This window comes from Antrostomus carolinensis, unplaced genomic scaffold (genome assembly GCF_000700745.2).
Source record: "Antrostomus carolinensis isolate BGI_N321 unplaced genomic scaffold, ASM70074v2 scaffold20756, whole genome shotgun sequence".
Lineage (NCBI taxonomy): Eukaryota > Metazoa > Chordata > Aves > Caprimulgiformes > Caprimulgidae > Antrostomus > Antrostomus carolinensis.
Window position 1 is genome coordinate 6,217 of NW_010320025.1, and position 15,618 is coordinate 21,834.

At 47.4% G+C, this 15,618-nt stretch overlaps 1 protein-coding gene across 1 annotated transcript; it reads left to right on the top strand.

The window, feature by feature from the left end:
• The first annotated feature begins 1,654 nt into the window (after positions 1-1,654).
• FAXDC2 (fatty acid hydroxylase domain containing 2) lies at positions 1,655-9,821 on the top strand. Its single transcript, XM_010169487.1, has 8 exons — positions 1,655-1,702; positions 4,553-4,644; positions 4,748-4,851; positions 5,586-5,707; positions 6,020-6,225; positions 7,175-7,280; positions 8,329-8,495; positions 9,665-9,821. Exons 1-8 carry the CDS (start codon positions 1,655-1,657, stop codon positions 9,819-9,821), a joined length of 1,002 nt encoding a protein of 333 aa, XP_010167789.1.
• Positions 9,822-15,618: the final 5,797 nt, after the last annotated feature.

Here is a 15,618-nt window from a genome sequence, read left to right on the forward strand (position 1 = left end):
GGTCAACAGAGACAGAGTTGACTTGCTTGGGTTTTTTTAAGGCTGCTACTGAAAGTTAGCATTTCCCATAGGAGTATAGACAAACCTAGAGCTGAAATAGGGGTTGGGAGTTCAGGCTCATGGTTTCAAGTTTCAAATCACTTCTTGCCTGATATTTTTGTTTCTTCTCAGAACCATTTAACATCAGTTTCTTCCACTAAAGTATGTAGTTTGGTGAACTGGCCTTGTCCTTCCTTTTCTGTTCATGAGTAAGGAGGAACCCAAGCCAGAATGTCTCGTGCCCCTTGACCTGCATACAAACATGTGACATGGGGAAACAGAGCTGTAAACATCTGGAAATAAACAGAGTTGCGTTTGTAAGACTGTGCCCAGAAAGCTGACATTTCACAGCTAAAGTATAATCACTTGGCTAATATGGGGACTTCTTTTTGGCAGTGTATTTCTCCTTTCTGAAACGCTGCTGCAAGAGGAGTGCTCTCAAGAGGCTTGCTACCATCATAAAGGTAATAGAATATCATCTTTCTATGAATAATTTTCCAAGTTTTCTTTCTACCTTAGAGAGGTGCCTTTGTACCTTCTTTGTGCTTTCCTTTTTTACCTTAGGTAACACAGTTTGCCGGTGTTTGAATATTTTTCTGAGTATGAAAAGCAAAATGGATTAAATTCTGGAATCCTCAGTAATCTGGCCTTCATATTATTAGAATTCGTGTGTTTTTTCTTAAAGACTGGGTAAAACCAAGAAAACCTTCAGTAATGTTTTATTAGCTTTTGCTAATTATAATTTCTGGTAAGAGTGCAGCAAGATGAAAACAGCTACGCAGTAATCCCTAGGACAGCCACAGCACATCCTGAAATACAGAGATGTTTCCATGGCCGTGGACAGCAGTGAAGCCCCAGCAGCTACTTAAACCTTGGGTTTGATTTTTATTTTTTTATATTTTTTTTTACCAAAACCAGCAACAAATGGTCAAGCCAGAGTTAAATGCAGGGAGATTTATTATGAGGTGGCCACTTGTCCATTTAGGACTTTAAACTCTCAAACTGACCACAGTGGGACTTAAAGCAAAGATTATTTTCTCACTTACCATGTTCTTAAGCTGCATCTTACAGTTCCTCTGCTACAGGAGTGAAGACTGTGTAGGGCTCTACTGTGTTAATTCTTTGTGGCACAAACTCACTTTGTTGTAGTCAGATTTTTGTTGCCACCCGTGTTAGTTTAACAGCATGTTGTTGTTACAGAAGAACACATGTCCCATATCATCATTTCCTTTCAGTCTGTGAAGGGCTGGAGTTCCTACCAAGTGCAATGTATTCCTGGGCCAGATCAAGGGAGGCAGCTGTGCCACAACATAACAGTGCCATGATCAAAAGCTTTGGCTTTGGCTGTTCGCCCATTTTTCTTTGCTACCCTTGCATCCCTCTTAGTCTTCTGGGACAATACTAACTCATCAGGAAATAAAGGGATTTTTTTTCTCAAGAGCTCAGCTTTGCTCCACGGCCAACATGAACGAGGGAGCAGGACAGGACAGAGCACAGAGAGTAAATATTTTACAGTTTTGCAACTGAACTCAAAGTTGAGTTGCTGTTGTCAGCGGTGTATCTTTCACTTTCCATCTGTGCAAGGTTCACTTACTTAGATCACCTCTTATTTCAGATGAAAAGAGACTCTGGATATTCCACCATGGCTGAGCAGCAGAAGCAGGTAAAGGCCCAAGGTCATGTTTTAAAGGAAGTATTACACAGGTTCTTTGGAAGGCTGGATGTGTTGAATCCTCTTTAAGAGAAGTGACAGACACATGCACACTCTGGTCACTTTAGCATAACCAGGAGCTCATCTCTTACCACTACAGCAACATTTTCCCAGCATTTTTTCCCTTCCAGTGGGCTGCAGCTACAGCACCAAGTGGTGAAGGGCCTGTTACCTTTGCTTGCCTGGCAAGAGACCACAACAGTCCCTGTAACCAGAAGCTGTGCCACCTAACTGGGCCCAGTCCTCAAAGTTGTCCTACTAAGCAATATGCCTCTCAGCTGATGTGCCTCAGTCTCTTTACCTTGCAGGCAGCAACCCTGTTCTACACTTCAGGAATTTGTCAACTTGTACAAGCCCTTTAAGGGCAAGAGCTCAAGCAATCCATGAATTAGAGTTTAGAAACTACTGTGCTGGAGCTGTTGGCATGAAAAGAAACAGGGTGTTAGTACTTGGACTTGATGAACAAGATTTTTTTTTTCCTATGTAAACTTCTCTGCTTCTACAGCTGATGTAATTATACTGTGTGGGATTAATTCAAATAATCATTTCATCACGTGCAATAAAAACAAGACGGTTCTAGCCAAAGGACTTTTAAAGTACTTTAAGTGCTGAGCTTTAGCTACTCTCTGCCCTATCTCAAAGTAGGACATACACAATGTTGGATAAGTATTAGAGTTACTAGTTTTTGAAACTCTTGAGTTCTTCAGCTGGAAGATGCTAAAGAGTCTGAAATACTATTCGGTCTAACTAAAAATTTTGTCACTTGTAAGACATCAGAGATTTTCTTTGGTCTGTTCTTTCTTCATCCCAGGAGAAACAAGGATTTCTAGGTTACAATTCTGTTAAAAAGCTCTCAGCTTTTTATAGCTTTTGTAACCTTTTTTTTTTTTAAAGAAGATATAGATGGTGTTCCAGGATATAAAGATTAAGAAAGTCGTATCTCATGTGAGCATACATGAGGCATAACATGGATGCAACTGCAAGTATGAAACTGCTAAGAGAGCAAGTCTGCAGCCCAGAATCCAGCGTGCACTATCTGAAGCTGGAATGGATAGATGGCTTTCGCCAGCCTGGCGTTTGTAGGTCAGTTTACACAGAGATAATGCTGGCAACTGATTGCATTGCTTCCAATATAAACCTATAGGGTTCACAAACATCAAGCTGTAGGGCAAGAGTCCTTTAAATTACTTCCTCACCAGTTGCTAAATTGATTAAAAAAAAAAAAAAAAAAAAAAAAAAAAAGGAGGGAGATGATAGAAGCAGGCATTTGTTTGTTTTATCAGTGCTAATGAGCAAAGTTCTGTCCTGGGACAGATAAATATTGCTGACAAGTCATCCTGGGCGATGTTTAATGTTCTGTAGCTGTTACAGAATCTTAAAGAAGCTCTTAGCACTGAAAGGCACGTTGAGAGGATTCCTCTATATTGCATTACCCTAAATGCACCTGCATTCAACACTTCTTAGTGAGCTGTCTCTCTTGTTTGTCCTCTCTTGACAGGAGACAAGCAGGACAGCAAGTATGAATCATGCTATTTTTACTCCAGTCTGTTTGTGCAACACAACAACACAGTTAAAAAACAGGAAGCAGAGAGTAATGAACAAGACACTAGCTGGTTATTACACTATATTATTTTAGAATTGCTTTTTTTTTTTTAAAACATTTATCCTGCAAATAAATATAATGGATATTCACCCAAGAAAACTCAAACTAAGATTGCTGAACTCCAGAACCAATTCCAACTTGGCTGCTCTAAAAGACATATAGTTAATTATACATCTGTCATGTAATTTGCTAAACAATTTGGTTTTGAATATTTAAATACTGAAATATATTGAATACTGCATTTTGAATATACTTATTCCTGGAATCAAAAGGTCTCACTGGTAATTTTCTGACTCTCTTGCAGTTGCTTTGTGTAGTTAAAATCCTTACTGTGATCAGAGAGTCATACTAATATCACAGCTGCCCTTATGCTGTACACAGGAATATTTCTTCAGTGAATAACACTTCTGTGACTGAGAGAAGGGATTTAGAGAACTATATACTTTTGAGAAGTTGAGTATTTCAGCTCCTTGTTAAAGTGCAGTTGTTCTATACAGATGGCATGCGGTACCTACTAGACAAGTTGTGCTCTCAGTACTAGAGCTGAGTTGTACCTGTGATGGCCTAAAGGCACAGCAAAGTGAATGATGCAAGGAAAGGTAATATCCTGTATAAACCTCTGTTATAATTGGGAAAAAAAAAGCAAGCTTCTGGGCACATGAGCCTGACTTCAGAATCAGTGTTCAAAGCAAAGAAGAAAGTTGAGAGGCGTTGTTCTGGATTAACTGGAGCTGTTAATCAGATCATTTTAGCACAACAGTTCTTGACTACTGCAGAGGAAAAACATACTGCATACTGGGAGGGAGATGTTGAGATGGAGCACCGTTCCTTACCCCCAGGTCTTCTTTTCCTATTGCTCTGAGTTATCCAGAAGCCCCTTATATATAGTCCTCCAGGTACTGAGAAGCATGCCGAATAAAGAGGGGAAACTCAGCGGCCCTTTCTCTCCCTGGGGTTATTCCAAAGAAATTCCATGTCAGTGACACTTCAGGTCTCTGTAAGCACAACAGATGGATGTGTGTGTACTCCCCCCTCAGTTACACACAGTGTCCCATAACAGCTTTGTCATTGTGTTCTTTATAGAGTGTGTGAAACAAAATGGGCCATCATAGGACTGCCTTGACCTCCTGCACTTCAGATACAAAAAATGCCAGTGTAGGACACAGCAGCTCGTGCTTACTCTTGTTGCTTGCTCACAGGGAGAAAAGCTCTGGGATGCCATCAGGATCACTGCCTGGGTCCTTGGTACAGGCCTGCTTGTATTCACTGCCTTAGTGAACTCTCTTTCTGGGTAAGATTGTTTGAAAAAAGGGGCCTGAGGAGAAACTTTTCTGTGGAGAGGGGAAAAAGCAGATGATGAAAAGATGAGCAACCAAGGACGCTTATTCCCACAGGTACCTGCAGAGTATCTGGGATGCTTCAGGCCATCTCTGTCAAACAGCATGGCTGAAGTTCTACTACCTGTGTGAGGCAAAAGAGTGGACAATGTTCTTCACTGGTGAGTTACTCAGGTTAACAACCCTTTGCTGTAGGAAGAAGTCTCCATGTACTACATCTAAAAGGGGGACATGGACGTGCCTTCCCAAACTCACTAATCCTCCCACTGAAAAAGCACATGTAAGATTCACAGCCAGGCCCAGCTGATGTAGTGCAACTGTGCTGCCTTTGGACTGGTTCACCATCAGACCCCCTATACACATTAAAAATTTGATCTTTTTGCTGCTGCTGAAATGGCTTCCCTGGGAAGAAACTTTGCTCCTGCGAGAACTGAATGACTCAGTAGAACTAATTACTGAAAAAAGTAAAATTACTGAATTTTACTCTTGGTGTAGCACCCATAAAACTCTGTCTGTGATTAACAGCTGGTGAACGGGCCTAGCAGGGACTTTGCAAGTTTCCAGGGATCAACTCAACCTTATCCTACTTATATTTAAAAACCAGCCATGAGAGAGACCCTCCAGCCTCCCAGAAAAGCCTGTTCTTAGCCTCACTTCTGGCAAGTTTCAACCTATGAGATTTGTCTTCTCTAACCTTCTCCCCATTCCCTAGGTCCTACCTTGATGTCAGAACTTACCCATATTCCACTTTAAAGCATTTCAGGGCAGGGGATACGCACCTGGCACGTCTGGGTCCCAGCCAGGTCCTCTAGATACTACACCTTGGTATTTTGTTTCTGATTTAGCCATAGCTCTCAATTTATTCACACATCTCTACCCTTTCCTCACACCACAGGGGCTGGATTGATTCCTGGTCTTGCTTTCTGGTGCTTCAATGGAATCCTTATGGTGGCTGATGTAACAGGAAAGCCAACTTTCATTACTCGCTATCGCATTCAGCTGGGCAAGAATGATCCTGTAAGTATTTCTCTGTCTTTTCTGCTGGCTAAACACTTCTTGCAGTCTCTCAGGCTAGGAACAGGGAGAAGAACCTGTTATGCTTTTCTCTTGCAACCAGATAGGATTCAAGCAGAGTCTTGTAGATCCACTGAAGAGAGGAAGGCAGTTCTTGTAATTAGGCGACTGATCTGATCTGGCTTGACTGCTTGTTAAAAAGTTTATCCCAAAACTAGCAAAGAAACAGCCTACAAATCTTAAAGCTCTTTATCCTCCCGACTCAAAGCCACATTGCTTCTGATGGAGCCTCAAGTCCTGACTTCTCTTTTGCAGGTGGACACAAAGAAATTGCGCCAAGCGATCTACACAGTGCTGTTTAATCAGTTCTGTATCTCCCTTCCCATGTTTGTGCCCATGTTTTACGTCATGAAATGGTGGGGCAACACCTTCAGCAAGGAATTACCCACCTTCCGCTGGTTTCTTGTGGAACTGAGCGTCTTTACCTTAATAGAGGAAGTTCTTTTCTATTACACACACAGGTGAGCTGAGCATAGGAACAGGACTCCATGGTTTTCCTCTGTTCCTTTAAGCTTAGGCCCATCTCTTGCAACAGCAATATCCTAGTCCCCCCTTTTCCATCAGTCTTGTATTTATATGGGAAGACTTACAGGTCCTGGAATTCACCCTTACAACATGAGGCTTTGGTGCTGCAATGGTGCTGGTAACTACAGTAAGCAAAAATGGCTAAAATTGCAAAGGTGGAGCAGCTTACAGGCTAAGAAAGAAACAAAACAGCTAGCTTCACACAAAAACTGTAACCCAGCTTTCTTCAAAGAGAGGAGAACAGGACTGACTATTTTGAAAGACAAAAGCTCAAGAGGTCAGTGACTGATCTGCTCTTCGCTTGTACGGCACCTACGAAACAAGGCCTGGCTCCTGACACTGCAGGCTCTCTAAGCACTGACACCAACATTAAAGGAAAAAACTAAAGCAAGGAAGAAAAAAACCTGCCAGGCTGCACAGAAGCAGGCCCAGCATTCTCAGAAATACGTAGGTTTCCCTTTTGGACAGATGCACACAAACCCCATATAAAACAATTTCTTAAGGGCCCACAGAACCTAAAATTGTGCCTGTGATAGTTGCCAGTAGGTGAAGTCAAAACAGTGCAAATAAAAAGTAAGTCTTCCCCCCAGAAGTACTCCCAGGTTTGAGCAAATCAGTCATTCAGGGTCCTTGATTTATGGGATTATCTGGACTTAAGTTTAACATCAGCCAGTGGACACATCCATTGAGTGAGGGCTCAATGCAAGAGAAAAAGAGAGGGTGAAGCCAGGAGTCCTACAGCTTCACTCCCAGCTGTTCCAAAACCTTGATTTTAAAGAATAAGCATGAGCAAGTCCCCAGCAGAAATCCTCTGTTATGTTCTCTTACTCTAGGTTCCTTTCTTACAGAGCTGAAAGCCTACGTGTCTCTGTTTTCTCTGCTTAGGCTTGTTCACCTCCCACTCCTGTATAAGCACATTCACAAGAAGCACCACGAATGGACAGCCCCCATTGGCGTCGTCTCCGTTTACGCTCACCCGGTGGAACACATAGTAAGTGGATTCTCCCATGGTCACGCTCCAGTTCCTGCACAAAGTGTGATTGCCATGGGATGAGGAGGAGTGGTAAGAGAAGACAAGAAAATGTGCCCTTAGACTCTTCTTTTTTAGGGAGACTGTTCTTTTTTAGGAGCAGGAAGCTAAGCTGCATTGTCAAGAAGCCTGGTTGCAGAAGGGTTGCAGTGCCTGTTTGTACTGGACTCCACTAGCTTTAAGAGCACAGATCCAAGGGTCTCCAACAGACAGGGAACTGACTGAATGGTGCTTCCTTGAGCACAGCAAGGGCTGGGAGCACAGATGGTGCTTTCAGCATGAGATGCAACACTTAGACAGTCTGGGTTACTGCATGGACTCAGAATTCTATCATGATTTTCATGCTGGTGGCTGGGATGAGTGTTTGCAGGAATCCCTCCCAGAGCTGCTCCAGCCAAGCCTCATGAAAACACATCCCACCTTCAGAAGATTCCCCTTATAAGTACTGTCTTCCCTTAATAACAGTCCTGGGCTGCAGCTCCAGCTCTGCGAGTCCTTGGGCAACAGAATAACTTTTATATTGAAGAGTGCAGCTGAGCCTGGCTGATGCAGTAAGCTTGGTCTGGGCAGCGACAGCCATTTGTGCCACTGGTGGGATACAACGAATTGATGCAGCTGGGATCATCACGTTGCCACCTTTGCATGTGTCCACAGGCTGAGCCTTTGGACAGTGAGGTTTCCCAAGAGGAGCTTCAGCACTGTTCAAAGCTGAAGCTAAAATCCAAAGCTCTGACTCCAGGATCATTTACTGGAATCATGCTGCCCTCACACCCCCAGTTTGATCTCACTTCTACTGCAGCTTAGGGAGCTTGGGCTGTGAGCTAGCTCGGTAATTATTTCTTTGATGATTATGTAATTCTAGTAAGGTGTTTGCAGAGGGATCTTCCTTCTATGCTGTTTGCACAAAACTAATGCGATGTATCACCCCAGGTGAAATCAGACAGCTCCTAGAAGAGAGCTTGCTTGTTGTGGACGCATTAATGAGGTAGAATTTGCTTCTCCTTTCCAGCTCTCCAACACCCTGCCCGTGATGATTGGCCCGATGATCATGGGGTCTCACATTGTTTCAATCTCAGTGTGGTTCTCCCTTGCTCTCATAACAACAAGCATTTCACACTGTGGCTACCACCTGCCCTTCTTACCCTCGCCGGAGTTCCATGACTTCCACCACCTCAAGTATGTCTGGGTCTGCTCAGCTTCCCCTTCCCCTTCCCCTCCTGCCTGCGCCCTGGTGCTGCTGACGGGCAAAGCTCCTTTCTGAGGGTCAAGTGGGTTTGCATAACTTGGGTACAAGCAGAGAAGCCCGACAGCAGGCAGAATGCTGGCAGTTCTTAAAGCAGCTAAACAGAGATTGGGATTTCGGAGGACTGCAGCCCACTGCCCATGAAACTGCCGGCCTCACTGACATCTACCCTCCTCCACCAGCTGACTTGGAAAGTTTCTCCAAAGCACAAGCACCACAGCTGAGGCTGAGCGTTTCAAGTTTCCTAAGATTACATGAGGGGAAAGCACATAGTGTCTGCAGCAGCAGGTATCACCTGGATATGACCCAGCACAAGCACAGGGTCAGAGACAGTTCTCTGCAAGGCTCTTCCTACAAGTTTAGCAGCCACTGCATGTGATCTAGAATAAAGGCAGAGCAAGGGCAAATCACACAGCTGAAATAAATTTGTGGGGGGCTTGTCTGTCCCTCTTCCATACACTGGGATTAGTAACATCAGATAACACCTTACCCAGACATTCACAATTAACCCTTCCTGGCAGAGATTCCCAGCCTCCTCCTCCACTGGAGAGAGCAGAGTTTCAGCAGGTTGCTCAGGGATACACACCACAGAACTGGAGGAGGGTTCCCACCTCCCAGATGTGCACTCAATTCACAGACATTCTCCCTCAAACAGTTTGACACTCCTGCAGAAACAGCCAACGTGGCAGTTCTATGGCGACCCAAACGCTGGGCAAACCCAAACCATGGTGCCAGTTCTCCTCATCAGTCACTTCCTCCAAAGCTTGGCTCACGTCAGGACATGGATCACTGCAGAGCCCAGATCCAGAACAGCTGTGCCCACATCCCAGTGCTGGAAGCACAGCAGCTCCACGCAGACACAGTCTGAGCTGCCCAGGAGAGAGACAGCTGTTGTTCAGTGCCACCATTTCTGGGTGACAATGGCACCAGAGAGGGAAGTTGCAGAAGTTTCACCCAGGCTTCATCAGGGCTGCAAGGGAGACTGGTGCAGCGACAGAAATCACATGGATGGCTTATCAGGGCTCTGAAAGGAGCTGGAAACAGGAAAGGCGAGGCAACCTCAGTAACTTCCAGTGATGTTTAATCTCTGTTTGGTTTCCAGGTTCAACCAGTGCTACGGAGTCCTGGGAGTGTTGGATTATCTGCACGGAACGGATACAGTGTTCAGACAATCCAAAGCCTACGAGAGACACAAGCTCCTCCTCAGCCTCACACCACTCTCAGAAAGCATCCCCGAGGAGCCCAAGCGGGCAGAGTGAACCCAGCGCCCAGTGACTGGCAGAGCGAGAGACAGTGATTTATGCCAAATAGTATTTTAATTGGGAAACAAGTTATTGTTCACACATAAAACCTGAAGCTGAACTTAAAACATTCTACTTGAGATGACTGCACTTTTGCTGCCTGTTATTTTCTACCTAAGACACAAAAATCCTGCTCAAAAAAAGCTATTTTAAAACAAAGTTCAGAGGGTTTATTTTTTCTTAAATTATTTGCACTGTTCCTTGGTTCCAACTGCCTGCACACAACCCAGATGTGTTCTGGGCCACGTGGCTTTGGGGAGTTCCTGGGGAGTTCTCATTATTAAGGTTCTAACACTTCAGTTTTCACAGGCCATGCTTTGGCCTCTTTCAGCAGCTGTCTATAGAAATACCAGCAAGATCACTGATTACATATCATAGAAATTAAAAACACTTTTTCTGAGATTCATAATACCTGGGATATGGGATCCCCCCATGGAAAGTCAGCGGGACAACAGCTCTAGAAACACTCTCCCTTGCACATGCAACAGACCTGACTTCCCCTGAGCATTCTCCTTCATGCGCCGGGTCAGGACAGGTCTGAACGAAGGGGCTGTCACATCCTCCTCTGCGCTCCACACACTAATGTCTGCAAACAGAGAGCAAGTTCCCCCAGGTGGGACAGGGAAGCAGAGCTGGGAGCTGATGTGCTACATGGCAGAAGCCCTGGTCCATCACCTCCTGCTGAGCCTCACCTCGCTCCCCACACACCAAAAGGACACACAAACCAAACCAAGCTCTGTGCAGTGATCAGCTGTGGAAAGAGACTTCCCAGGGCAAAGAAGAGCAACTGCTGTCCTGAGCCGTGTGGAGATCAGCCACTCTCTGTAAGAAAGGAGCCACCAAAAAGCACCCACACCTTTACGTGCATCCCTAAGTACCCAGACAACCCATCCAGACATGCTGCCAATTTTTTCCAGGATCTTTTTAAGCCTCGGTCCTGGCTGGCATCCTGGGACAAAAATGGCATCTGCCTCTCGCCACTGCCAGAGCCACGTGCTAAGCAAGCCCTGCGAGAGGACACACCGGGCTGACCCGCGCTGCCCTGCCCTGCTGTCAGCCCAGCTCTGCCCCTGGAAACCAACTCGCCCTCCTCCTCCAGTCCCCACAACCCCACAGGGATGAACCCAGCCCCTTCGGCCACCCACAGCCCCCTGGGGAGGGTAAGGCAGCAGAATACAGAACCCAGGCCGCACTGTCTTTTGAAGTTTTTATTTTTATACATTTTTTTTGTATTAAAAAGGAAAAAGCATAATTACCACAAATTACAAAGGACTAAAGCATTACTAGAATAATGAATCACATCAGCCTAGAAAGCAGATACTCTGAATAATATTAATGTTATAATACAAGCTCTCATTCAAGTATTTTACATTTTTCTCTTTTTTTTTTTCCTTTTATATGTGATGATGAGCCTAGCACATGGGTCAAAGATTATGTACTATCAACGGAAGATGGATCATGTACAGCGGGCCATATTAACAAGATTTTCCTCTCAAGTGATACATGGTCTGTGATGAGTCATTTTAAGTTTGTCTCTACGATAAATGCAGCTGAAGAAGGTTGCACACACTTTCTAGTTTTGGGGAACAGAAGGCTGAGGTCGGGACACACGGGGTTTGAGAAGGGCCAGCACATCGAACCATCACCCCTTTTGCTCCAGGCGAGTGAGCAGAGGGCCACCCTCACCGGGGTGCAGCTCAGCCGGGGTTTCTGAGCCACAGATCCAAAGGTTTCCAACCCCAACAGGACCAGGACAGGCTGGGAGAGGAGGGGGAGCGGGGCTGCACCGGGGAGGGGCAAGGGGCACCACGGGCAGGAGCCAGCCCTCGTGTGGGGCTGAGCCTGGAGTCACGGGGGACAGCGTGGGGAGCCGAGCACAGGGGGCTGGCTGGCACCCAGGGCGCTCCCCGCTCCTCTGGAGCTTCCCACCAAGGGGATGTGCTTGTCACAGATACATCGGTCCTATGTTCAAGTGTCTGCAGAAAGTGAAACTGTAAACTACTCATTGAAACGCTGCCCTCCAGCCACCCGCTCCATGCCACAGAGATGAACGTTTTCCTGTTTTGTTTTGTTTTGTTTTTTTAAAAAAAGAAAGAAAAAAGGTCATTCATCTATAACTTGCACTGGAAACTTAAAAAAAAAATAAAAGAAAAAAGAGTCAGTGAGGCATTTAACATCAAGTGTAGCAACCCTCTCTTAAAGATCCTAGCATCCATTTCAAAACAGTGACAAAGTGACATAACCAGTCTCAGAAGAGACAGGAGAAAAGAAGCATTGCAAACACAGCTTGCTACATTTACAGTTTTCCTTTTTTTGTTGTTTTTTATTTTATTTTTTTTAAATCCTCCTTTTGATAAAATAACTGGAAAGGCATTAAGAGCTAGAAGGCCCCCTCTGCACTGCCATGCGGAACGTGAGCAGACACGTGTGGCAGGACACTGAGGTTAACGCATCGTTTTGTTACAGTACAGTCGACCAGTCCCAAAGCAAGACGAGCAGTTGCTGAAACTCGAGGGACTTCAAGGGCTACAGTGACAAGGGCCATCGGGGGTGCGAGGGGGGCAGCAGGAAGAGGGACAGACAGGCGAACGGAGCAGCAGGATTATTACTTTTAAAAAAAAATTTCCCCCCCTGAAATAAGCATGGCAAAGCAACAAAGCCTCCTCCAAAACACACCTTCCACCTCCCCTCCTGACCCCACAGCAGAGCTCTGCACCCATCCCAACAGCCTGTGTGCCAAAGATGGGCTGAGCTTGGCAAGGAGCCCCGGGCTGCGGTGGCCTGGGGCCTTTGAGGAGAGGGTGAGGTGGGGAACGCTCTGCCTGGAGGCCTGACAGCCCTTCTGAAAGCCAGCCCCGCACAGCCCTTGTGAGCTGCGGGACGGATCACTGTTCGCTGGAGTACAAATGCCTGACCACACAGACCACTAAAATTAAAAATAATAATAAAAAAAAAGCACAAAACATGATTTTGGTGAAACATCCAAGCTAAAAAAAAAAAAAGAAAAAAAAAAAAAGGCAGTTTCTCAGTAAGAAAGTTTCTGTAAAATTGATGTTAATAATAGCTTTTCAGTTGATTTGATGAAGTAACACTGGAGCAAGCCGTGTGTGATGTCTTCTGCATACAGCCAGAGGGAAAGCACCTTTGCAGACCTGTCCCCTTTCCCCAGGAGAAAGCCCTGCTGTGGTCCGTCCCTCCTTGCTGCTGTCAGTCCCTCCTCAGCCTGGCACGGACCCCGTCCAGCCCAGGCCGCTGCACAGCACAGGGGTGCAGGATTCTGTCCTGTAACCAGAGCACCGCGGAGCTCCCTGCCCTCTGCCACCCCTCGCAGCGTAACCACTGGGGATCGTGCCCCCGCAGAGAGCAGAAGTGTCCTCTCCGTGTTCCCTCGGGCTGGAGGGAGACAGGCAGGAGCAAGTAACACGTCTTTCCTTTGCTCCCTGGCCACGCTGCTGTCCCACAGGAACACTAAAACAAGGCACAGAGTCTGCAAACCCGGAGGGCGGTGGGAGCGCTGGGATTGCTCTCCTGACACACCTTCCCCTTGCGCAGGGCCCTCTGCCACACTGATGTGACACGCCACTGACTCAGCAGAGAGGGGAAAAACTCTTCTGTGTCAAAACTAGAGTCTCAGCCTTAGAAATAAAAAATAACTTAAAATTCTGATTTTGGGAAATTCTCTGGGAAATTTCTTATCTCTTCTACCACCCAAACAATTCCACAAGTCTGCTCCACAAGCAACAACTCTACAGCAGGAGTTGTTCCACACTCATTCCTCCTCGTTTCCTATTTTAATTTGTTCCTAAAATGCAGACAATCGGCTTCAAAAGAGAACACACACCGACGAGAGGAGCAGGGGGACACAGCAGCCAGGACCACCCACAGCACGCTGAGACCCACTTCCACTTGCTAACACATCTCCAGCCTCCTCCTTCCCAAATCAGGGACAAACCCCGCTGCATCCATAACCTCAGAGATACATCCATAACCTCAGAGATCTGACTCCAGCTCACAAGAGGGGAAATCCAGCGATAACAGTCACGGCCACAGCGCTGTACAAGCGTTCCCAGCCCAGTCCCCAGCCCACAGCCCCACTGCTGTGACGGAGCAGTCCCCCGCTGCAGGGAGGTGTGCCAGGGGCAGACAGAGCGGAGCAGGATCACACCACCAGGAAATGGCAAAGTAGCAGCTCCCCAGCCTCGCTCAAACCCAGCTGTACTTTTGATTCTAGCAGCAGTTCACCAAGCTGCTCCGTGCGGACCAGCCCACCTCCCCCCACACCTCCTAAAGCAGCACCTTCAACGCAGCGTCAGGTGGGGAAGGCGATCGTCTCAGCCAGGGCCCCGCGAGCACCCGCAGCCGCTGCTGATGGACAACCTGCCCAAGCTCACCCTCTTGTTCTCTGCTCTCAGCTCCTGGCTGCTCCCCTCCACCAGCCCCGCAGCCGTATGGGGACAGCCCTGGAGAGACAACTCCTCCTTCCAGCTACGAGACACAGCACTGCATCAACTGGATACTTTGGGAAAACGCTGTTCCCTACCAGTTTGTGATTTTGCAGAGATGGTACCGCAATCAGCTGCATCTTTCTGAGTATCCCACTGCGGTGCCCGCTCCACATGGCTGGTGCACAGGAGCACGCTCTGCAGCTCATGAGGACAGGGTGTTGGAACCACAGCCAAGCCAGCTGCAAAGCAGGAATCCCAGCCCAGGAGCTGGAGCACAGCAGCAGCAAGGCAAGCAGCTCCGGCTGAAAAGGAGCTTCTACCCCTACGGCAGGAGCACAACTTTGCAATGCTACTTCTACGCCCCCGGGGCAGATCTCACCCCTCTAACACATGCTCCCCTGCGAGGGAATGCAGCTCACAAGCCTGGGGAGGGTCTGCCTGCCCAAGCCCCCCTGGTGCTGGGTGGGTAGAGGAGCTGAGTAAACACCACAGCAGCTCTGCAGCCACCCCCTCGCCTCAGCTGAGCAGGGAGCAGCACAGTGTTATCTCAGCCCTTGGAGATGCAAGGAGATCCCACGCAGCTGCACACCAAGACACGTCACACACACAAACCCAGGCGAGAGCCCTCCTTTGCTGGGCAGGTGTCCTGCTTGGACCCAGCACAAGTGCCACCAGCAGCCCTGGGCCAGCGATGGCTGCGGCAGACAGAGCTCCCCAGGGCTGCACCGCTCCCTCATCAGCCGACAGCATCAAATGGCACCAGAGACAAATCAACCCTTCCCCCTGCTCGCTGCAAGGGCCAGTCCCTCCAGCTGCTGTGACACATCTGCCCGCTCACCTCCCGACCACGCCGGAGGTGCAGAGCGGAGCAGACCGACCTCCCGGACAGGGCAGAGGGGTCTGAGCGAGGCCGTAAGCACAGACAGTCGCTGTGGCAGGGAGGATGCTACAATGGTATATACACAACGTAGCAGCTTCGACTACTTGGCGAGCACAAGTCTTGGATTTGACTGCCCTCGGCACCTTCCCCCACGAGAATCAGGGCTGGCAGGGGGTCTCTGCGATGGGGGGAGGCATCCGAGTGAGCTGTGGGGTCAGAGGAAAGGCCGCGGGGAAGATCAGCTCGGCAGCAATGCCATGAGGAGTCTCTGGGCCAGGGGGGCTGAGAGCCCAGCGTGCCCCAGGGTGCAGGAAGCCAGTGAGCCTCCCCAGTCCAGCTCCACCATAAGGCAACTTTTTTTTGTGTGTGTTTTTTTTTTTGTTTGGGTTTTTTTTTGTTTTCTTGGTTTTTTTTCTTTATCTTCAATAAC

Excerpts from the sequence above, each read along its gene's own strand:
- FAXDC2 (XM_010169487.1), top strand. The coding sequence starts at position 1,655 with ATGAAAAGAGACTCTGGATATTCCACCATGGCTGAGCAGCAGAAGCAG. Across the intron at positions 1,703-4,552 it reads TGGCTGAGCAGCAGAAGCAG|GGAGAAAAGCTCTGGGATGC; the intron begins GTAAAGGCCCAA and ends GCTTGCTCACAG. Across the intron at positions 4,852-5,585 it reads GTGGACAATGTTCTTCACTG|GGGCTGGATTGATTCCTGGT; the intron begins GTGAGTTACTCA and ends CTCACACCACAG.